Source organism: Anoplolepis gracilipes, chromosome 11, assembly GCF_047496725.1.
Source record: "Anoplolepis gracilipes chromosome 11, ASM4749672v1, whole genome shotgun sequence".
NCBI lineage: Eukaryota > Metazoa > Arthropoda > Insecta > Hymenoptera > Formicidae > Anoplolepis > Anoplolepis gracilipes.
Genome location: NC_132980.1, coordinates 7,235,450 through 7,261,492, shown reverse-complemented (window position 1 = coordinate 7,261,492; position 26,043 = coordinate 7,235,450). Strand labels below are relative to the sequence as shown.

At 39.9% G+C, this 26,043-nt stretch overlaps 1 protein-coding gene across 6 annotated transcripts in view; it reads left to right on the top strand.

The window, feature by feature from the left end:
* Nucleotides 1-26,043, top strand: part of LOC140670932 (uncharacterized) — a 246,676-nt gene that overhangs the window by 156,473 nt on the left and 64,160 nt on the right. For all 6 annotated transcript variants that reach the window (XM_072901841.1, XM_072901839.1, XM_072901840.1 and 3 more), the window contains one exon: nucleotides 21,610-21,748. In XM_072901841.1, coding sequence (XP_072757942.1) covers nucleotides 21,610-21,748 — 139 coding nt within the window. The remainder of the gene's footprint in view (nucleotides 1-21,609; nucleotides 21,749-26,043) is intronic.

Sequence of the window (26,043 nt, the reverse complement as noted above, 5' to 3'; positions counted from 1 at the left end):
ATTTATTTAATATTTAAATGTCGCCCGATCTATTTCGTTCTATCGATTCGAGTCGCACATGTAAACACGATGCGGTTTATTTCCGGTTAGCAACGTTGTTGTCGATGACAAGCCAGACCGCATCTGCCCGGCCACTTTCGATCTCATATCACTTGACGTCGTTTCATGCCTTATGCCTTCATGCTCCATATATGGCATATCTCCTCGCCTCTATTCATCGATCGATCCTCCTGTCTCTCTCTCATCCGTGATCCGTGTACACTTCGTCGTCAAATGTCGGCTGTCAAACATCCTGTGTCGGAAACACGTGTAAATACGCATACTCGATGCCTTCGGTGGTTCATGCTAGAATAACATACGTTCCGGTTAATCTTGTAAAGAGGAATAAATTTGCGTAAGTTTCTGAAAAAAAAAAAAAAAAAAAAAAATCGGTAGCAAAGTGCGCTGTATCTGTGTACTTTATAAGAAAAAACGCAAGAAATTATAATTGAAAATAATCGCGGCATAGAATTTGCGTAACGTCTGTGCGACTATACAAAAATCTATTTCGAGCGTGTCATTTTTGCTAACAGTTTAAAAGATCTCCATTGCACCAAGACGGGGTTACGGGACTCGAAATATAGTTCTTTCTAAAGACGGTGGAATAGATCCTCCTGTCGTCATGCCTATCATTTCTCGAACTTCTGTTCTTCTACGGTTTGCATCTTACTCCAACAATGTCCTTCTCCGCAAGTTTTCATTACGTTTACTCGAACAAAAGGAAGGGAAAGAGAGAAAAAGACAGAAAGAAGAGAAGACGTCGACGAGAGCGAAAAGTGAGAGCGGGCATGCGGGGTAAGAGAAGCTGAACTGACAACCGCGCGAATGAATAAATAGAATGAATTTAATTTCCCTCTTGAAACGTGCATTCAAAGAGCTCGGAGATACTCAGCGGCCTTGGTTGCAACGACGTCAATAGCAAATACGTGCCGTGGCGAGAAGAGGAAAAATTGCATCGAAGGAGAGAAAGGAAGACAGAAAGAGGAGGACGAAAAGGCGAAAAGACCATGGAAGAAGGCGGCGGCGGCAACGGCTGGAGGGAAGAAGACCAACTCGTGGCAGGATAAAACGGTCGAAAGTATGAGAAAGAGAGAAAGAGAGTACCGGTATTACCGAAGTCACGGGGCGAAAACACGATAACACCATTACCTGGGACATAATGAATTTATCGCTGGCAACTTAAGGACAATTAATGCGGAACTTTTGACGTATTGTTTCGCCTCTTCGTGGGTGGCATCCGAAAACGGCCGACGGAGTCGACTATTTTCCGTCCTCCGACGAGGCCGCTTCGCTATCTATTGTTTGCAAGTTCTCGGTGGAAAAGACGAGAAAGGGGGCAGAAGAGCGCCTGGGTCTTTTACCGCCGGTGCATCGTATTATAACGCGAACCGTGCGCCATTTGCACGGTAAACTTGGAGAGATGCGATGCCGTGATTTACCGTATATTTCTTGCGTTTCTTGTTTACGAAGCTCACTAACCTGTCCTAGTTGTAAGTTAACCCGTGAGTGGTTACACGCAAGAAACGTTTAGATAAAAAATTGTTTTCTTCTTGCACAGTCATTGCACAATTTACCATCTCGAAAGCAACACATAATCCACTTAGGGGGAGGGGATAGCTAAAAATACACATAAATTAATTGTATATTTATTACATTACACGAAAAGAGTCGTTTAATCAATAAAACGTACAAACGCATTCGATAAAACGTTTCGTGTATTATTTATGGTGTCTAGAATAGGCTGATCGGATTATTCAAGATTTATGGGCTTTCCCTTTTCGACTTTGGGACTGTTACAATGACATCTCTATTTTCCCTGGCAATCATTTCAATACAATGCGTACGAGATAGAATTGATGGAAAGGAGTGTAATTTCCTGAGGTGCACAATAAAATATAAGAACGGAAACCCTTCCTTTCCGTTGTATGTATATAGAAAGTATTGATACGCACAGAGAATATTGATATACATTTATAAGGCGCGTGTATGAGAATTTAAAATATTTTTAGATTCAATTACGTGACAGTAACCATTAATCTGCTTGCGATGCATCACGTCGTAAGAGTAAGCTTTATTAAGGATTACTGCAGTAATTAATTATTGATTCTGAACGTTGCGTCAGAGCATTAATTTCTAGGATCATTAGACGCATTAATATTATATTAATATTATATCATCGCGCACTGTATACGTTATGTATATAATGTTGTGTACAAAATAATTTCAAATTATAATTACATTGCGAACTAACGCAACATATTTCGACCTCGATTCCGTATACGTGTATTGGCGGCGTATCAAATTGAACTAAATAATATGAGTAAATTGATAACGTTAAATGTATTAAATTATGTGCAATATCACGGAAAATTACTGTTGACAGTTACAGTACGCCTGAGGCCATATTTAGACCGTCCGATAAAAGGAACATAATGCGTAGTCATTAATTTTACTGCCTCTTAACCAGTCCATTGAAAAGTTAATTCTACGATAGTTTGGACAGCACAACTTTATGGATTATTTTAGTAATTATAACAAATTTTAAATATCAAATAATGGTTATGATAACGAATATGCTGAGAGAGATAGAGAATGAATGGATATACGGGGAGCAAGACAGGTAGATATAGAGGAAGAGAGAGAGAGAGAGAGAGAGAGAGAGAGAGAGAGAGAGAGAGAGAGTGCGTGCACACGCCCGTCGTGTATATGCGCGTATGTAGAAATTGCGTACGAGCTTCCGACGCCACCGTTTGACCTGTCATTGGCACGCCACCGCGCGCCGACGATATCCAATTAATTTGCGGCCATTATTAAAATTAAAATCATATGTATCACATCGATGCAGTCTCAAACGTCCGCGAGCGACCATGGCCGGCGATCGCGTGATTCTCGGCCGTCTTCCTTTTCGAAGCCTCGTGTTTTTTTATTCGATAGCGGCACAAATGGAGCTGTTTCTTGCTTAATTATTAGACAGCCGTATATATATATATAATGCGACTGGCGCGGGGCAGCCGCGCCGCAACACGCTATCCTATTTATAAACGCGTTCTTGCAATTTGTACGAATTACACGCGCCTCCAATTTGTGTGATAATATATCGAATTGAATTTTTTTATCCAGTCTCAAGAATAGAAATTTTATCGTGTCTCGAGATAATAATAATTTATTCTCATTTAACGAGCCTGTTAGTCTCTTCTCGATAACTCGACTGTCGAATAATCACTAATACGAGTTTCCTTCATTCAATATTAATTATAAGTACTCTCGGGACGATTCGGGACAATAGTTTTTCGGTAAGAGATACCCGACGTGTAGGAATCGAAAATTACAAATCCGCACGCGTTTCGGTGATTATTAAATATTTTATTTTATCGTCGTACGCGCACGGGAGAGAGATGGATGATAATCCGTGAGTCGTTTTATCCTCGGTAATTCGGTGATGAACACGTGCGTGTAATACGGATCCGTCAGATTACTGCGTGCAATAAAAAATCGATCGGATACATTTATTTTCAATAATTCCTCTAATGGCTTTAATGACTGTCGCAAATGCAATTTACTTCGCTAACCATAAACTTGGGCCGCTTTCATGACGTCTCTAAAAGTTTTGCTCGACATTTATAGCGCGAAATTGCTTTTATGATACGCGGATTGCATTTACTGAAAAAAAAGAAAAAGAAAAAAAAAACTTTAATTGAATGTTACTGCTAGGATTGCCTCTATGCTTGGATTGCATCTGAAATGGAAGAAGAGCTTCTTAGCGGATTGGGATAACTTTTCCAGCCGCAGGATTTAACAGCGTACTCTATGAACAGTTGCTTCATAAAGTGTTTTACAAATGTGCGGAAAAGCGGCCGACGATATCAAATGCACACATCACGTTTGTCCACGATTGCGGAGGAGAAATATTATCAGGGAAGAGAAGAGAGAGAGAGAGAGAGAGAGGCGCTCCCGTGTCCTCTCCTGAAATGTCAACGGCTGGGCATCTGTGGAAATCCTAACGTGCGCGCACGCGGAAACGTTCGCGGAATGGAGATGTCAGGTTTCATAAATAGCTGCATTTACATCTGACCCGGATAGGATATATTCACCATGAGATTCAGCCAGTATAATGCGCTTATTCGCAACGGAATACTTTGAAAAAAATCGGATTTTCCTTCTGCCGCTTGTCTCGCTCGAAAAAGCGGGCCAATAAGTTTGTCGAACAACTTAAAAAATCATTATCGCGCGAAGATACATAATAATAAATTTTTAACATTATAACAAGCCTTTAAGAGAAAGATGCAATTTCCAGTTATGAGATATATATTGTATATATAGTTGAAATAAAAAAAAATTTTAGCATTCTCAGAGAAACATTTTCTCGGAAAATATACGGTCTTGAGTCAACACGAAATAGTAAAAAAGAAGAAACTTTATGATAATTTTATGATTTTATGATCTTGTGTTTATCGTCAGGAACAGAGAGTGTTTTGTATATTTACCCAACAATTTTTCTTATTGTGGAAATTGCTCGGTCGCATATGAATCATTCTTCAGCATTCCAGGAAGAGTCCAGAGGGAATGTGCATTTCGTTCTGCAATCAGATAGCGCGCGAGCGGCGAATAAAATATCGCACCTCTAGCTGGGGAATCATATACCTGTAGTATTCTTTCAACTACAGTAGCTTCAATTCTCTTTCTCACTTTCTCTCTTTTTCCTTCCTTGTATTTAAACTCTTCTCTCGTTGGTGAAAATATAACGGCACCCTCCCGCGACCGTTTTCACGTCGCCCCGTCGCTCGGCCCCTATACATCATCATTAAGTCTCTTCTCCCCCTCTCTCTCTTCCTGCCTTCCGCCACTCTTTGCCACGCTGGCACGCAAATCGCATAAAACCGGAATAAAAATTTAATGACCGCCACGGCGCAACCACCTCTGCCCTTTTCGACCACGTGAACGCGACCGCCACGCTTAAGTCGGACGAGGATATATTGCTAGACGTAGAGGATCGTTTGTCACACGCCACCGTGTATAAATATATATATATATATATATATATATATAGATATGGCCGTTCTATACAATTGAGCGGAATGGGGCTCTATTTTGACGTTTACGAGAATGTCTTGTGAGCTGAATCATCAGACGGTATTCCTCGAATAAGGCAATCATTTTAATTTTTCGTGTAATTATGTATCATCAGTCTGACAGCAATTTTTATTATACATGAGGAAAATGGAATAATCAATAATAATCAAAATTAGCTACAAGTGCCACTGTTTACCGCCAGCTGAGGCAATTTTGATAGACTATATATTTATCGATAAAATATCGTTCGTACTTTCCGAGTACTCTGCACGTCACAGCCCCGGATTCGGCCGAATATATATGAACGCGAACGAAAGAAATACCGCACCGTCAAATTCCCATACCAACGAAAATATCACAGTCTGTCAAGGAGTCTCTTTTTTTCCTCTCTATCCCTCGCACCGATCGGAACGTGCGCGAGTGAGATAGAGTACGTGTTCGGACAGTGAAAAATATCATCCGATACTCTATTCATCATGCGAAGCGCGATCGACCGAAATAAATCTGGATTGTGCGCGCGTTTCACACGCGCTTCATGCGCGATATCATCGTATATTCGACGAAAGCGCTTCGTGCGTTTATCCCGTTTCGCTTGCATTAGAGAGAAGTTCCTTGCGAGGCGAATCCAACGGCCTATTAGTCACGTAATGGAACGCGATTAATTCACGACGACGGATTACGACGGAATCCTTTTTTACCGAAGGGCTTCTCCCGTTTGGCAATCGATCGTGGTCGGCGGGTCGGCAATAACGGTCAACACGCGCCGCATCGAATCCAGAGTCACGCAAATCGTTCGAGCCCGGTTAACGAACTCGCCTCGCAATCGCCTTAATCGGGTTTATGGGATAAATGGGGTAAACGCGCGGTTAATCCCTAGTTAGCCCTATAAAATCCGCGCGAATATCCGTAGCGCTTATGCTTGCGTCGAGCGTCTAATAATACGACGGGAAAGATATTGATAAGCCGGCAAGGATAATGCAAGATAGCACACATTAGCTTGCCTCGTATAACACCCTGGAATGTGATATATCATATTTTTACGCTTTGTTTTATATGGTATAGCTACTTGTAAGCTCTTTTATATGAGACGCGGATAAATGGAGATTACGTTGAAGAGAATAATTATTTCTATAGCGACGATTTCTGGCACATATGTGATCGCTGGTGCGATGACACTTTGACGTTCCGTGTTCGAAATTTTCTCTCGCGTGTGTGACACGGCATTTTATGCAACATATAATATTTTAACGGCTCACTCGAGCGAATATCTTATGCAACAATTTGTTTATCTCTCTCGTACCATTTATTTTTATTGTGATCAAACGATGACATGTATTTAAACTTTACAGCACAACTGCACGTTTATTATATACTAAAATATACAATAACGTAAAACAATTAAAACACGAAAAAGTGCAAATTGTAACACGATTGTAGAGCAATTTTGTTTCAATTTATATGAATATTATTCCGTTATATTTAATAAAGTATCGTATTTCGGTTGTACATCAAAGACCCATCGAATCTCTTGTTTACCGGAATTGTTTCATATGTCGATTTCCGACTGATACCTGGCTTCCGTTGAATTTCATCTTAATTCGCTCTCCGCGGCAGTTTTACGATCACCATAAACGTAACTTACAGCGATTACACACAATTACGGCATGCGGGTTTCTTGACATAACCGACGCGTCGTCCCAATGTAGAGTGCACCATCTATAGACCAGGGTTGCTATATTCGCGAGATTAAAGTGGGTTTAACGACCTCGTTAATCTATTAGTAGCTATATAGTGTTTCGATATTGCCTCGGGGTATGTCTTGATATGCCCTGCTGTATTTTGCAACTCTATCGTTTGTTATAATATCAGAGCTAAAATATTATTGAATATTGATATAATAAAAAACTATTTCTCTTGCATATAAATGTGAATATAAAAAGCGCACCTCGCATATTATAAAGTTCTTTTAATATGTAATAACTAAAATTGCGAGCGCGTGCACCCCATGATTTTAAATAACTTTAAAATATACGCGGCAGCGCCGTTCTCTCTTTGAAATATCCACAAATGAAAATGGCTAATTACAGCTACAATGCAAAAAGAAAGAAAATAAAAATGACATTTTACAGAGGACAATTGTTTCTTTTACCGGACAAATTGGATGAAACGGTGCGTCAAATTATTCCATCGACACGCCGTGGAATACTGTTTTTATTATTTTTTCGGTCGAAACATTTAAATTTTCGCGAATTTACAAAGCGACAAATCGCATATGCGATTGTCATCCGATTCTGCGCGTTTGTTGAAATTATTGGAGTCAATGGCGAATCGTTTATCAACATATTTATATCCACGAATAATATAAAAGTTGGTTCAAAAGATCATAAATATTCTCACCATTATTATCAAATAATCACTACTTTGTAATTTAAAACAAGATAAACATCTGTAACGAGAAAAAATATCAATGATATAATATCAAGTATTTTATAATTTATGTTATACATTTATCTTTTTTAATCATAAGTTTGTAAGTATATTTTTGAATATTTTTAAAACAAAATACACAGTTTAACTTTCGCAATCGGTGATACATGTTATTTATGTTTAAGTAGTGCTAATTTGTTGAGATTTAGTGACATCTGATTGCAAACTTATTTATTCTATCCGTTTTAGGATCAAGGTTTTTCCGATGTTGATTAATTTTGACTTTGGTAAACTATATTTTCATTCCTTTCAGATAATTTCTGAAAAGAAAATGCTGAAGGGATGTTAATCGTTGGAAAAACCGGCCTCTAAAGATTTATCTAAAAAAAAACATACATGCGTATCGATTTTCGGTTGATGTTCATAGGATTAATACGCTATTGGGGAAAGTTTCGCGATGTCATATTCGTGTAAATACTAACTCGGGATGCCTGCTTCTCCCTCAATTTTCTCGGGAAGCTGAAAACGTCGCGCGTTTCGGCGACGTTTGCCTTCCGCGCCTATCCCTCTCGCATCTCACGTCATCCACCGCTCTTCCTTCCCTCCCCCCGCCCCCTTCCCTCTCGTCCAGGACCTCGTTCGTTAACTAAGTTAAGCCAAGTTCACCGTCGCTGACTCGCAAGCGTTATGGCACGCGAGCGACATTTATAATATTCACTTTACGTCTACCGGAGAAGAGGCATGCGTACAAGCGCGTCGCCCGGAAGTTGCGGCAGGAAGTATCGCTACGCGCATGTCGTCGGTGAGCGGTGAGGGGCAGGGGTGGGGGAGGGGGAGGGGGAGGGGTGGTTTTACGCCTGTGGGACAACGGGAACGAGAATTGAATTTACGATCTTGGGCGTACAAAGCGGATGCTCCAGTTACCTCGGGCCACCCGATGCCGCCATCCAGATATTGTCACTCAGGCTTTAACTCTAACAATAGCGAGGTATATTCCTGCAAGGGTGACGGGGCGGGGGAGGGGGGAGAGAAGAGAAAGACACGGAGAATGGAAGCGCTGTTTAGTCTACTCTCCTTCGAAGAGGGCAAAGTATTACCGCCGCCGTATAATTCCGCGCGTGACTGTGCCACGCGAATACGGCTTCGCGCGAAATAACAGAAAATATATATATATATATGTTGTATGTGTGTGTGAGTGAGGGAAATGCGCCCGCCGATTCGACCGCGCTACGCGCCGTACAATTAATTTCTCAGTAAATTTACCGGGAGATCAAACGAACCGCCTTGGGCGAGTCGCGTGCGACCGTTGCGTTTTTTTATTTACCTTTTTTATTTTTTTTTATTTTTAATTCGCGTAGAATTTGCTCTCGATCTCGATAACCGAACGCGGAGCAAAACTTGGCGCGATGGATATTAATATATATATACGGAGTAAGCCGCGGAAAAATTTACAGATATGTACGAGTTTTATACGCGCGCGTGTTTACAAGTGAGAAACAAGTGTAATATAATAAGCGTAATACGTAACGCCTTTCGGAAAGTTTTCGCGCAACTTCCGGCCCAACTCCGTATTTCTTACGGTCGCTTGTTTTCGCGCGTAGTTTTGATAAATGGAGGGTTACGCGTGTAAGATGAATTGGAGAACCACGAAAACTATCGCGTTTTAACGGCTTTGGCGAGGAGGGTCGCTTTCTCGACTTTCTCTCCCTCTCTCTCTCTCTCTCTCTCTCTCTCTTTCCCTCTGCGTGCGCTTATCTTTCTAGCAACTTTATAAAACGGATATTGCGTTTCTATCGACTCGCTACGGCCGTAAACCCGACACCGGAAAGGTTCCACGGAGGGTAAACGCAATAAATTGTTCGCAGAGATCATCCCAACGGTTAATACCTTGGCGAGCCCTTGAAATGCCCGCCTATAGGCGTCGGCTGTATCTTTTACGATTTACACGTTTCATCGAGTTAGTGTGTTTACGTGAATTTAGTCGGTGCTCGCGCCAGTGTCTAAAGCCTCTTTATCGTATATGCGCTATTGCGTCTGGATCGTAAAGGCTATCGATCCCATCCGTAATTTATATACACAACAGACACACACACACACACATATATACATATGCGTGTGCACCGGATGGAGCAGCCACCCCGAATGTTTACGGTGATTCGTGCGGCTGGAAAATGATAAGTCAGGTATGCTCGCGAAATTATCGAACGATTTGGATGCAAAGGAAAGTTTGTTTATTTATTTTATTAACAGTCAAAGATCGCTTTATTAACGCTAGATCAAATGATTTCGAAAGCGAATGAATACATTAGAAACAATTCAATGCACTCCACTTTTCCGCTTACCTCTAAACGTGTTCATAAAATTCCGAGTCACTCTCGTTATTTTAAAAAAATGTTGCAGGGTATTACAGATAATGATATTCATCGTGGAAAAAGCGTTCCCCACTAAGATGCATCGTCGGGTGCACTTATTTTTTTCTTTTAGCACCGCGCGCAATGAGTACGAATTGCGGACGCCCGGAGAAACATATTTCAATTACGCGAGAATTATAACGCGCTTCCTCGCTAACGGCGATTTATTAGCCACCGGAACGATCCGTGAATTTCTTTTTCCTCATTTCGCGCCTGTTAACGTACCGGACGATGAATTATGATTGTATTAATAATTTATGATACGAGAGCTGTATACACACACACACAACGAGAAGCGACGTCCATCCATCCGTCTATAGCCGAAAGATTAAATTCGCCACGAAAGATTGGACAGCATCTGGCACCATCAAACTGCAATCATGTTACACACGTTGTGCACGAGCTGCCGTCCTTGCACGCGATATTGTTCGAAAATTGCTCCGTATAAATAAATCTTTATCCACAATCACACACACATATATATATATATATATTTCTTTCTCTTTTCCTCGTCGCGGATTCTCGGCGGTAATCATACTCGACGAGAACACGACATTTCGTTTCAAATCAGAAATCCCATCGTAATCCCACCGCGATAACTCGTTGACCAAAGGGTCAAACGTCTCCCGCGGCGACTCGTGGCAAGATTACGGGCTACGTGCTGTGCAGCTGCAACATATTTTCGGATACGCTAGTTTCCCGTCACTCGTCTCTCCCCTAGCCTATTTGACGGACCACCCTCTCTCGGCGCGCCGGAGGGATTTCTTCTCCCCGCTTCCCCTCCCATCCCCCCGTATAAATCGGTATATCCCGGTGAGGCGCGACTAGGCACGCTTCCCAATTCGTATTTCACGACGGGTCGCTCGCGGCTTTTCTCACTGTACGTCCTTGGCTGATTGTATTCCATCCACGGAAGTGATATTCTATCCGATCTCGGCGTTTCTCTATCAAACACTTGCTCGCATCTTGAAAGAGAGAGAGAGAGAGAGAGAGAGAGAGAGAAAGCGAGAATCTTTTCGCGCCGCCGTCTGTCGTGTAGCCGGCATCCAGTCCACCCCCTGTTTGCGGAAGGTTTTACGATGTTTGCCATCCACGTGGACGCTTATTGTTATTTATAACGACGACCGTGTGTCCCTGGGCGTCGCGACGCCAACACTCGGCTTAATGAAACACTCGCGGATGATCTCGCACATATTATACCACGCGAATTTTCGTCGTGCTCGCGATAAGAAACGAGTGGAAAACGAACAGGGGGTTCTTTGATATCGCAAAAAATCATTACGTCGCAATGTCTGTCGTTGACGCGATTCAGATTAATTCGAGTTTGTCTTCTCGATAGAAATCTTGTTTGGGAGGGAAATGAAAATCGATAATTCATGATTAATTAAATCGAGTTATCAATCTAAACTCGATCAACCCAACTACCACGCGCTGTTGTGAGATTTCTAACGTCACGTTAATATTACTCAGTGCAAAATAGTAATAAACGCGTTCGCGCTTTTGTGGTCGTAAGTTGTAACCCCCGCGGCGACGCGCTCTCGCGAAATCTCGTTCGAGTATCTCTCTCGCGGATGCGTATAATTCGCGTTTCGACGCACAATTCGAGCAGATATTTGGAATCCGTGCCGGAAGATTCTCTTCCCGCGTTAGTCGGCGATTTCATGAAATATACAGTTATGGGAAGGAAGGCGTATTATAAACTCAAGGGTGGATGCCGAGATCGGTGGGATGGGCGAATCTCTTCCATACCTTGCCTCCCCTTGGAGCTTGACTGCACCACCGTTACTCGAACTTCATAACGAATACCGTCAGTGAAACTCAAACTTGACGCTTCGGAAAAGAGAGAGAGAGAGAGAGAGAGAGGGAGGGAGGGAGAAACTCCGGGCGAATCGATAAGCCCTATGAACGATACGAGGAATAGCGGCGAAATATTTTGAACGATAAATCGTATGCTCAAACAACTGTATATTCGAAGAAAGATAGCATTACTATCGTGATATTATTATTGTATCGACAATGGGAATTTGTTACTTGTCTGAATTAAGATACACGAGAAATAAAATGATAATATAAATAAATGATAGCTTTTTCTAATATTGTAATTAAAAATTATTAACACTAGTGTGCGAACGAATCATCGAATGAAAAAAAAAAATACTTGATTGTATGCCTCTTTTATTCGGGCTATTTAATTGATAGTATATTTTTTTTTACGTATTTCCGAGTACATTCTACTGACGCTCGAATGTTTTGGCATTTTCCGATCTGTTATCGTATTGTATCAAGTGGCGTATCGAAATCAATTGAATATACGGCTTGTTGGTGTTCGCGTGTAAAGTACGACAGCTGTAAACAAAGAGAAATCATTAAACTGATTTTATAACGCGGACCACACGCCTCATCGACCGCATTGTACGCGACGATACCTCTTTTGATACTTCCAACAAGGGAATCATATCGCAACGAGTTACATAGAATTTTCCAAATTGACGCGGATAATTTAACACCGGTCGATACCGGCTGTCATCTCGTTACATTGCGGGAAAATGTAGCATTCCAGTTTACGATGATCGATTTCAAATACGTATCGGCAATGACAGTCGAAAAAGCGCTTCCGAAATGCGCACGAAAGAGCACATGTATAAAATGTTAACTTTATAATTAACGACGGGAAAAGCGATTTTCCATCTCTCTCAGAAAACATGATCAATGCGGTATCTTGAAAATAAATTAACCTTCTAATTATTAATATCCCAATTTGCGTAGAGATGTAAGCACTCTATAATTGCCCGTGGGACCTGTTTGCGGCGACCTTTATGACCAATAAAATAGCGTCGACGGGATGTTTTATCGGTTAAGTTGAGCACAGCTGGGCGAGTAGAGCGATATCATTGAATCCTGAAATATTAAAATGTAGTGACAGGGGGCGTACAATGTTACCTTCCCTGGTAGATATCTAGAGGGTGGAAACGGCAGTGGCGGAAATATAGTAGATATTGAAAATGCCCTTCCCTTCACCTTCGCAATTCCCGGTATCTTTTTTGGCGAAGGACACCGACGGAGAAGGGGGAGGAAGCCAGTGCGGGTTAGGCATTCACGATGCCCCGGAATCAGGTAGAAAGAAAGGAAAAAGTTGTCTCGAACGCGCAAATATCGTTCTGACGACGGGCAGCAAAAATTGTCCGGTGCCGACTTGCCAAATGATACAGTAATATATGCACATGTGTAATGCATGCACGCACGTGCGTGAGTGGCGTCGTTAACGCGTAAACTTGCGTGTCAGGGGTGAAAATAATTAGCCACTCTCATTTCTCAACGACGAAACAGCCGTGTCCGTTGGAACCGTAATATTTGATTGGCTTTGGCCGTAATAAATTTCTCGGGACCGATATTAAAAGCGCATACGATTACACGCGGAAACATGGCACAACTCGTCACAGAACGTAATAAATACGGTGAATTATGATGCGTTGATATTGTATCGTATATTTAACATCTTATATATATTTTCATTATATTTTAAATGTCTTTTTTTTATAGGAAAAATGTTTGAATATCTACCGAGTAATATATATTTATTGAGAAAATTGACTAATTTAAGAAACCGCGCTCAATTTTATTTCAACTACCTTTCGCAATGAAAAATTTTTTATTAGTCTCTCGTATACAACATACAGTGTACGCAGCGTGTAATTAATTCTTGATCGTCTCATATTTTATTTCTGAACCTTTATTTCACCGACAGTGTATGTATATATATATATATATATATATATATATATATATATATACTGCGAAAAAAAAATTGGTTGTACCGACTAAAATTGTCAACAATTATTTTCCATTAAATTCAACAATTATTTAGTTGCACTAAAAAAAGATATAGTTATAAATTAAAAACTCTGTACAATCAATTTTGTTTCTTAATGTTTTTTTCCGCGTCACAAGTGGCATTGTATCAAGCTCTATAAAGAATTCACACATTGTTTCCCCCTTAACTTTCCCTCAACAAGTAGGTGGGTGTGGTTATCCAACGATAGATACACGGTTGTATATAAATGACTGCTGGTGTTGCGCGCGAGAGGATTCTTGTGTATTTAATTTCCGACGAAACGAATGAAATCGATAGCTGATGCCATTGAAGCGAGAGATCGAGGAGCAGAGTGAAAGGAAAGGAGGGGAAAGGAAGAAAAGTAAGAAAGAGCGGGGAAACTTGCACAATCGTTTTTCGGGTGTGCCGAATCCGCCCCAGCAACAGTTTCCCGGCATCGGTTATTCGTGTTGTATATATAGGATTCTCTATCTCAATTTATAATACGCCGCATGTGGCGGCGGTAGGACGGAAGTCTCACCGAGCGGAAAATGGTGTTTCCTGGGAAAAGTGACGCGTCGGCTACGCGCACAATACTACCCATCAGCGATTCGATGATATCGCGAAATTGAAACGCCAGTAGTCTTAAGTGGGCGAATAAAATTGGCCGGAGACGCGTGACGGAGGAAATCATATAACTTTGTAAACGATATTTCTCGCGGTATATATTACGCACATTAACATTATAAATTACAATTACATATACATAGAATAAAATCTGCACAAACCATCTTCTCTCAGCGAAAAGAAAAAAATGTCGAACGTAACTTTTTTCCATATTAGTCAAATTTTTCCATATTAGTTGTACCGATAAAATCAAACAAGCGCTATAAATGCCGTTCGAATTAATCATGGTAAAATGAATATTTATCGGAAACATGACACACACGCACACGCACACGTGGAACGTGAAATTTTATTCCGCGCGACGCAAAACGCACGGAAGTTTCGCTGAAAAGCGGCACACGCGAAATTTAATTCATGTGGATTTATAAAATACGACCGTTCTCTAATGTTCCGCGTACAGTTTCGCCGTTGGAAAATAATTTGCAAGACAATGGAGCGAGTAATTCTCATATGGTATCCAGGTTTCCAGAGCGCCCGCTTTTGTATGTTGATGACGGCGATTACATACACCGGATGCCCCGCAATCGAATTTAGGAATTGAATGAATGCAATTTTACTCTCGTCGCTTCATGTTGAAGGCGCATTACGTAAACACGCGTTATAAAAACATCTTTACGGCGGAACTCTCGTCCGCTTTTATATTAAAATCCTAGGCATCCTTCTTTTATCCGCGCCGTTAATAACGTTAGGCGCTCCCATTTCACGTCTCGCGGCATGCAAATATTTTTTGTTCCGGAAACTACTTTAAACGTATAATAACAATAGAAAACGTGCAACAAAGGCTCGGATAATCACTGACCCGGATATATATTGATCACATGTAAGCGCGCCCGAGCACTCGTACTCGTACACATACTCACATAAACATACATAGATACATATAGACGCGTTCGCGCTCGCATGGGGATTTCAGTCTTTCTTGTATTTAATTAAATATCTACTTTGTAGAACTCGGTAAAGGAAATTTTTAATAGAGATGAAACGTTTCTCGCTCTTTTTTCTGCTCTTCTCTTGCCGTGAAAAGGAATATCTTGTTGACATGTATATGGTTTGAAAGGAGAAATCTTCAGTAGGAGATACATTTCGAAGAAATATGTCAATGTTGTCTACTCTTTGCTTCTTATATTATGTTAAAAATCTATTTTTTTTTTCGTTAATTATATAAAAAATATTTATCATGATAAAAATTTCAAGATATCATATATTTATACCAAGCATTTTTTATCATCATACACAATTACAGACTGTTAATCCGAAAGAGAAAAAGATAGAAAGATTGAGAGAGAGAGAGAGAGAGAGAGAGAGAGAGAGAGAGAGGGACAGTAAGACTTGCTACTAGAAGATGTCTTCGAATAAACTAAAGACCAAGTAGCTGTCATGTACAATCCCTTTGAGATGATTGGCACATTCGTCTTCGGTGCGTCTCATTGGTCGTATATACGTCGATCGGTTTCCAATACGCTCCCCTAATTCCTATATATCTGTGCAGGACGTTGTCACTCATATTTGACGCGTTTCTCAGGACGTATCATCGCGGCATTTGCACGCACGATGTGCACGCAATCACTCGCTGACGTAGTCAATATACGTGCAATAATCGCAACGTCTGCATGCATCACTCACGGGATTAGAATATTCGTAGATCAAGAAATTGTTTTTTTTTTTTTTTCCCCCTTTTCTTGCGCGTATGTTTCCAATTTTTGTCATTAGCTGCCTGGGACTCGATACGCTCGGATGCAAGTTTGATATAATTGAAAAGCTACTTTTTTTCTGTAATAATTAATTTCGAATACATATAAATATTTGGGAGGAAAATATTTATATACGTAATACATGTAATACACGTTTTATGTGCATATTTACCGATATTTTATGAAACATTTTTAAATAGCCATCCTTTCTGCGGATTTCTTGCATATGTCTGATTTCATCTCTTTACTACTGCTCTAGACGCGCGTGTATGCTCTTTTTTGTGTTTTCAGCCACCATAACTGTACGTATATGTTCGCGAACGTTGTAATATCGTCGGCCAGGTGCCGATGCACGATATCCATTCCTGTAATATTCATTTCCTACGGTAAAAGCCCTCTCAGCGACTCTTTCAAGCTCGGATATCGGAAAAAACGAGGCATTTCCGTTGGTAAATGTCACGGAGGTTGGTAGATGGGCAGTGCCCACATATTACCAATCAATTTGCCTCTGTCGATACAGAGGTGGAGAGCTAGCCAGGAGAAAATATCAGGCTAACTGTGTGAGCGAGCGAATGCGACGAAATGAAAGAGAGAGTGAGAAAGAAAGAAGGAAAGAAAGAAAAAGAGGGAGGGAGAGAGAGAGAAATATATATATATATATATAGGACGCTTATGTGCACGAGTACAGAGATGGCCCCTCCATCATATTTAACTGAGATAGCCAATCATCCCTGTCACTAGCGGGTGATAGATTATTTTAATCAAGTTATTTCATCCGAAACCCGATCATTCTCAGCGATAGATGCTCGAGGATGTATAGGTATGCGCAAATGTATACAGAAATATTGAATTAATCGTTTGGAGAGAGAGAAAATCACGGCTCTCTAACTCGCAAACAATTGATGAGTGTTGTCCGTGTCTTTCACAGAAGTGTAATAAATTATTTCATTCTGTTTCACGCTGTTTTTTTTTTTTTTTTTTTTGCAAACTTTTGTTTTACACGTTTCACACAATTATAAACTTTACGTATCTTATTTATTTTTTCAAGAGACATTTTATCTGTTTTATTACAGTATATTCTTGAGATAGAGGGATACATTATAAAGTGCTATATATGATGTACTGAATTTTATTCTTGTTATATCTTGCGTCGACGAGCAAAAAGTTTATTTCGAACTATCTTACACGTGAATGATTTTTTCAATAATTCGCGAACATTGGCTAACAAGTATAAATTGCTAATCTCTACATGCAGTCTCCTACTTTCTTTTTCCTCTCTACTTTTTCGATAATCTATTTTTTAACTCCTCTGATGATCAATTGATCGACGAACGGCTACGTGAGTTTCCAAGTTTTTATCAAATTTTAAGGAACTTTTGATATCTTCAAGTTCATTTCTACGAATCTCTTTCTTTTTTTTTTTTTTTTTTTTTTTCTTAAGTATTACTTTGCTGTTGATGTTTATTGTTAAGCTTTTCCAGCGATGTTTTATCATGGAGTAAACCAAATTAAAAAGATTAAATGAAAAATTGTAAAAGATACAATTACAAACTAATTGTAACTCAAATTAATGAATTAATTTTAATACATTAATATTTAAACCTTGTGTTGTTTTTACTTTGTCAATGATAGTTAAGTTGATGAAAGTAATGCTGGTGACAAGAATTTTCAAAATATTTTATAACAGTTGAGAAATATTGTTAAAAACATGATTTATATTCGAGAGTTCGTACAAATTCATATGGGAATTATAAAATACTACGTTTACAGAAAATAATGCATATGCATGTGAATTTTGTATGAAATAAAATGGCGTATTTTCGTAGAAATTTATAAATTATTAAAATTTTAGTTTTATTTTTAATATATAATCCTATTGTTTTCGGTAGTTTAAATAGATGTCCCGGCTATTAAATGGCAAAATAAATTGCCACAGAACAAAGTAAGACATAACGTTTTATGAGACTTTGCATATTTATTTTTTGTTAGATCTTAAGAAATTTAAATTTTACATTCTCGGAGAAAGAGTTTTGTCTTAAAGCTAAAAATTCAATTAAAATAAAATAACAACAAGCAAATGTTAGCATACTAAGATGAAAAATCTACAGGGGGATTTCTATTTATTATTCGTTATTTCTAATACGTTCTCGTATAATTTTGTATGCATTAATCACTTTCTCCGAAAATAATCATTATTGATCGATTCGCGCCTTTCGTTTATTTTTAAATTTCCAATATTATTAAAATGTAACAACAAAATAGATCCTCTCCGACAGAATATTTCGGTCTCATGGATTTTATCACGACAGTCGAGATAAAAAGAACAATAAGAATTTGATCCTCGGGGATATCGATTTCGGATCTCCCGGTTGTTCGTGGGTCGTTTTCGTGATTAACGCTCTTGAACCCTCTATCTCGCTACGCAAGTGTGCAAGCTTCTTCTTTTTGAACGAGCACTCCCTCTTTTGCAAAGAAGTTTGCGCAGTTTACAGAAAATACGAGTTTTCGGCCGATGGTGGCTCGAGCTTTAATCCGCTCTTATTTCTTACAATCGTTCTCCCGCGGTGCGATCTTTATGACAAGATCGTACCATACGTAAGGACATTAAATGTGTTGCCGTCCGGAAAAAAAAAGCATCGACGTAAAAAATGTCCCGCGCACCGGGCAATATGATATTTCCTGCAGACTCGTAAGATATCGAGAGATACAAATTGTATTCGTTATTTTTCGACTTGAATAAATTACAGAAGGGCAAGAATTTGCGCGAAGGCGTTTCATAGGGAAAGATGAGATTAAAAAAAAAAAAAATTGAAATTTGCACGGATGATATTTTTGAATGACTTTCCTGAAATGCCTTTTATAGTCTCCTTTCTGTCGGATCGCGTTTTATCAGCGTATGTCGATACGTCGCGTTAAGTTGCGAGCTGTCAAGCTTGACTCGCAAGGAAAAACAAAAAAGTCTATCATCCTTGAAAATGAAAATAATCGCACGGCACGTTTGCGCAAACTTTGTCGTTTTATGGAGAATCGACTATGGCCGCAAGTGTGACGTCGACTATTAAAATAGTCACAGGGACAGCATCGACAAGCTGTTATAATGGACGAGCGTTGGCTCGACGCGTATAGTATATCACCTCGCTCAGAGTCACCTGGGAGGTGGATTATAGTTACTTCCGTTTTCCTGTTCGTACAGTGTCCTTTTAAGCGCGCTCGCCCCGAAACGGCGCGGCAGCAACGGTAATTAATTAGTAATTATATCAGCGGCTGCCCCGGAAAAAGCTAGTTCGCCTGCGCGAAATGGTTGCCGTGCGCTCTCCCGACGAAACTCTCCCCGATAACTTTGCTTTCTGACCTAACTCCAATTTCCGTTAATTATACCGTGGCTGCCTACTTTCTCCTTCTCTCTTTATCCCTTCTCTCTAACTTCCTTTCCTCCGGTTAGATTTTTTTCTTCATTTTCCTTAATTCTTTCTCCGGTGAAGGTCGACGATACCTTGCGCGCGTCGCTATGTAATATCGCTAAATAAATGTTAGATTGTTTTATAAAAAACGCCGCAGCCTTTTTACCCCAAGCTGATTCGCTAAGGCTTTTTCGAATCTTGTAAACTAGAACGGATAAAATATAATCTTAAATTTAATTATCGTTAATCGAGAGACGGCGACATCTTTAAAAACCTATAGTAGAGCTTATAAAGATATTACATTGATGTAACTGAAGACGCAATCGCGGCTGGAAACAACATGCAGTCATGCGATATACCTGCTATTAGACACCTACGGGGATACTCGATACGCGCTGTAGTTCTCCGAACGTAATCTACGGGAGCGGATTGGAAATTAAGAGCCGCGGTAATGGCCGAACGTGTCCAACAGAACCAATCCGGTATCCGATAGCGAGAGGAAAACGCGGCAGAGGTTCGCTCCCGTGCAGGGCACACACACACACACACACACACACACACACACACACACACACACACACACACACACACACACACGTGAACGCGTTAGTTACAAAACGTCAGTTTTCTCTTTCTCTTTCGAACTTCTCTCTCGAATATTAATAAATCCCATCCGCTGTCGTTACCATCGACTCTCCGTTTTCGCAACTTCGAAACACAGCCTCGCGGGAGGAAGTCGGTATCTTCTTATAGCGAATTCGCAAGATTCCTCGTCGTCTTTCCTGTTACTCCCTCCCCCCTCCCCCCGCCTCGCATCCTCGTCTTCTTCTCCCGGCTTCGTCTACCCACCGTCGATTCTCCGCTCATCTGGGATTCCGAAACACTTGGACTTATTAAATGCAAAATGCTTCCGGCAAACAATGCTTAATCGCGACGTCGCTCCTTGTTGTAATCCTCGTTGCTACAGATGCAGACGCAAAGAGAGAGAGAGAGAGAGAGAGAGAGAGAGAGAGAGAGAGAGAGAGAGAGAGAGAGAAAGAGAGGGAGAAGAAGAAATGGAGGAAGGACCAAGAAGGATGAACGATCATGCGACGAGGAAGGAAAATCAGCAGTTCTCTTTCGCTCGTTCACATTTTCACGATAATCCGATTTCTCTAAGGAGATTCTCCATTTTTACAACTTCGTTTGAGCTCGCGGCGAACTCAGTTGCCGAGGGGAATCCGAAATATTCGCGGAATCTCGGATTTACGCTCGCGGCCCATGAAAAACCGGGCGGTAAAGAATCGGTCCATCCCGAAGAGGGAGGAAAAAGATTCTCCCGCAGTGACGGAGCAACACTTCAACGAACGTTTAGACAATTAGTCTCTATTTTCGATTATTTAAAAGTGAATGGGAAAAAAAGACGACGATTTCTTCGTGCCATCAAATCACACGAGGACGTGGAAAATATTTGAGGAAAATATTTTATATAATAATTATATTTCCCTGTGTGTTCCATCATTCTTCTCAGACGTTAAACGTCCGGGATTTGAAGGGAAAGATCCCGCATTACGTTCGATATAAAGCTCATATTTTATAATCTACCAGATAAATATAGCCAGTTGCAATCAATTTACAGCTCGGATAATCGTGAAATAGACAACAGGATATATATATATTTCGACCGATGTAACGTTTCACCAGTACGTATATTTTCTTCCTTTCGATTCGAAGAAAAACACGGACTTTTCAGCCCGCGCAATCGCCGCGTTTTGCTGAGAAAATAATCCTGCGGATCTCGACATTTTCTGCGGTTCGTTTCCGAGAGAATGGGAGAGAAACGGAAAGAAACACCAGTTACAATTGTTTCATTACGTTTCTCTTAGCCGGATTGTTGAAGAACCTGTAACCCTGACGCGTACAAGCCCGCCGGCTAGGAAATATCATAGCGCACGGCTGTATGAATTGTTTTGCGTTTCCGGCGCGGACAGTTTCAGATCCTCAGATTAAAATCTAGAAACTTCTCGACTGAGCGAGTATATATCGCCCGCGGGTAGAGCCCCTTCTTTCTAACTGTTTCTCCTGTTTTTCAGACTGCACGTTCCCGGAACAATGGTACGGCCGGTGGTTCCAGTCCGGGAACCCGGATCTGGTGACCGTCAACGGCTCCGAAATCACCAGCAAGGGCATCTGCCTGGAGAACAGTGGTGACAAGTTTCTCGTTCACGACGTGTGAGTATCTCTCGTTTTGCATCGCAAGGAAAGTTTGACCGATCGAATCGATATGAAACGATAGCATGCTATTCTATTCTTTTACCTTTCCCATCGTATTTCTTCTCCTCTCCCCTCCTCGCGAATCAACGCCCGGGTGCTCCCGTCGCTCCCGTGCGCTCGCTCCCTTCTTTCCAGCTTTTATTAATTAACTGCCCTCCGACAAAGCGCTCGAGGCGACGTGCCAGCCGAGAGATAGATAGAAGAGAGAGAGAAAGAGAGAAAGAGAGAGAGAGAGAGAGAGAGAGAGCACTCACCGTATAAAACGTTTCTCCTGAAATTCCATCCGTGAAACCGGAGCAGGGGTGGCTTTGAGATCGAAGGGAACGAACGATCCGGCAGCGCACGCGTGCTCTCGTATATCGATACATGTTACCTTTACTGTCCGCTGCCACATTTGCCGTACATGTATATGTAGTGACGGGATTTACGGCGAATGCGTATAGTGGACGAATGTACGCGAACGTATGACTAAATGTTAAATAGAAACCGCTTGCGAACGACCCCCGAGGCGAACCGGCGAGAACTAGTCTCTCGCCGGTTTTCCATCCCATGGTCCACCGCGCGAAAAAGCACTGCCCCTTTCAGTTCGTTATAAAAGCCGCGTGTAAGTTATAATTACGATAGCTATAGCGCGCCAACTATCGTGCCCGGTAGTTACTTCCAGAGTTTCTCTCAGAGACTTTGTACGGCTCATTTTGCGAAAAGTGGTTCGTAAGAAGTGGAACGACATTTTATTATATATTACATTTAGAGTATTACACTTTATATGTTACTTTATGAAATATTCAACTAAAAGGTTAATGGTTTGAGAAATCTGATGGTACTAAATAAAATTGTGTAAAATATAATTATAAGTTAATTAAATATGGGTTGTTAAATATAATTATAAATCAAAGCACTTTTATCAACATTAACAAAGTAAAAATTAATAAAAAACGGAAGATAAATATTTATTTTTATATATTAATTTTTCTCTTGCAGCTGATGTAAAATTAACGAAATAAATTATTCAAATACGTATTTTTCGATATTTTTGGAAAAAATTTTTCACTCGTATGTAACGAGATTATATCTCATATCGTCATGTTTCTCCGACGCGAATCAACAGCGTTGGAAAATAATTGAAACGACGAGTTATTCTCCGGTCACGTTATGGAAAAGAAAACATTTTTCATCGGTCCGATCGTGTGCTTTTCCGTAACCAGAATTTTTCCCTATATTTCCATTTGCACATTTTCTGCAAAATTCGCACGTCGCGTGTATATAGATCCACATGTTATATTTCGTCGGGGATAGACCGCACCATCTGTCTGTATACTTTTCCCGTAGTTTCTAGTCAAACACGATCTTTTATCCCGCGTTAGAATTACAGAAACGATATCGCGGACCCACATCGAATGAGAGTAAAGTTATAGGGCGAAATCATTCGCGACTGAAAAGCACTCGGAATCGGTTCGTTCTCTCGCTCGAAGCGAGAGTTGCTTTGTTGCAGCGCGGCGCGGAGAACCCAATTAATTTTGTTTGATCGGCACTTTTTCCAATTTTGCTACCATTTATCGCCTCCCAATCCCTTCCTTCTCATCGAAGGTAAAGTTAAAGTGTGATCCTCCACTTTGATCGGATAATATGCGCGATGTATATACATATAACAAGGTGTCCTGCGATAGAAAATGTTCATAGCTCAGAGTTAAACTTTTAGTCGATAATTAAGGTAATTTTCCAACCAATCTGACATAGTCTCGATTTATGGATTATTCGCAGGCTATCCTGTATATCGAATGTTGTACAGTTATGCGAGCATTTGTGTCGATCGTTCGACTTGATTGGACATACGACCATAATCGTAACATTAGCGAGCAGAGAAGCTGTTTTTCGCGGCCTTTATTGGCTCTCCTGGGAAGATGAATGTATGAGCGAAGAAAAATAGACGGTGAGATCGCGATAGAATCAAGAACGATCTGTTTCCTTTGGTTAGATATCGCGCGCGTCGCGATATCTAACCAAATAATATACAATTCAATAATTTAATATAAATATCATTATCAACGGTGCAAGTTATTTATTCGCAATCCCCGCGTTCTACCTTTTATTTCTACAAAACTCACAAATATACGGTTCTGGAATTGGGTCGAGTAGAGATTTCGCCGGATGGATACACACACACAAAGCGGTTTTATAACATACAAATTTTTTTGTATAACGAATGTTCTAGTTCGCGGATTAATTCTGGCGATATATATTCGCGAGTCTTGTTATTGAATATATATATATTTATATATCGACTGTACAAATATTACAAAAAAGACGATTATATTGATAGCCGTCAATATATTTACCGATAGATTTAGCAGCAGCTTATTTACCAATAGATTACCACAGCAGATTATTCGTTAATATTATAATACAAGATATATGTAAAATTTTAGAGTTATATACATTCAATATTTACATTCTTAGGTGAATATATATATATATATATATATATATCTAGTTAAAAATTTGTATGCTTTAAGCTTTCGAGTTTCGCAATTTGAGAACAAGTCTCAACAGTAAATCACTATGGGACATGGGGACATAAGGTAGACGTTGAATTGAGAGTAATTCTCAAACGGTATCCATTTGAAAGTGCAACCCCTTGGGAGCAACTTCTGAAAGCAAAACTCTCGCGAGTAATAGATAGGAAACACAAACTAAATAAGTCTTAATAGCAGTATTTTTTTTTTACTAGAGACCCTAGACTCTTTCCATTCATACAATATCTTAACTTCGTAACATTTTTCTTTGTCGAATTTACAATTTGTTTTATTTCTTTCTTGAAAAATTGGACAAAATGCTAAGTTTCCTTGGAGGGATGAATTAGTCATATACATTTATTAATTTAGATCTTTTTATTTGCGTAACGAAAACAATTCTTATTAAATACATTATACTTTTAATTAGTTATCGCGATTTCGTAGAAAGAAAATTAAAACACTAGAAACTTTATTTAAGTAACGACAGCGCGAAAGGAAAAACATTTGTAATAATCGCATCGATCTTAGCAATGTATTATATTATATTTATTAAATGATGCCAGTGATAGAAGAGGCTCATTGTTTATTCATATCCGCTCCTTGCTGGAAGCAGTCATGATTTTCTTAGCAAGTGTTATATACAAACTAGTGGCATACGTGGATAGGTAGACGAACGAACAGAGACAAAATGATCGCGGGAATAGGAGTAGGATGAGAGGAAGAAAAGGACAACGCGGATGGAGCGGCGGGTGACGTGGAAGCCGAGTAGAGTTGAGAGCTAAGTTTTAATTAATGTAATGGAGAGTAGCGCGTGATTAGCTTCCCAATCAGCAAGCTGCTCCTGCCGCCATTGCGGCTTTGGTTAGAGAAGGACGAATAACGGAAAAAGAGACAGAGACAGAATTTGTGACAAGAAGATACGACAAGAAACAAGGAAATGGAGAATGACGATAATTGTGAAAAATATAAATTAATCATTCGCGAAGTGCTATCAAATTTTTGTGCGCGAGAATCAATTTTCCTTGAAATAATACATTTAAAATATATATATTGTTACTTTATATATATAATATGTTGTTAAAAAGATACACCATAAAAAAGTAACATGACTAAAGAGAAAAAGTGTGTACTTTTATATCATGTTTAAATAACAATACAAATACACAATTATTAATTATAAAGACGTCAATTTGCGTGAAGGCTAAAGCTAAATTGTTGGCTTAATATGCATCTAATTATGCTGTTGTGCATTAATGGATAATAGGTATAGGTATAAGCGTCATAGTTTGTTTGTTGTTGGTAACATGGATGTTATCAAACTAGCAGTAACTTGCTTATCTTAAGATAACTAATCTAGCGAATTTCGAATATCTAGCTCAAGATAATTACGAGCAAAATTTCTGTCTGAGAAAATGACCGTTTATGTAAACAAAAATTATATATATATATATATTTATTTACTAAAATGCAGTCGTGCATTAAAACGCTTACCGCATCATATATACTCGATCAATCGTTAACTTCATAATGAACAATCGGTGAGCAGACAAACATTTTACAAAACAAGTCCAATATACACGGCATGTCAATTAATTGATTTACGGGCAGCGATATTTATGAAGCGTGATATACACTATCCCACGGTTTTTCCGTTAATACTTTTGTTCGATTCGACCGATCGTGTTATTTCTCACCGTGACAGGTATCGTCGTGATATTCGTCCACCCGATAATAGTTTCG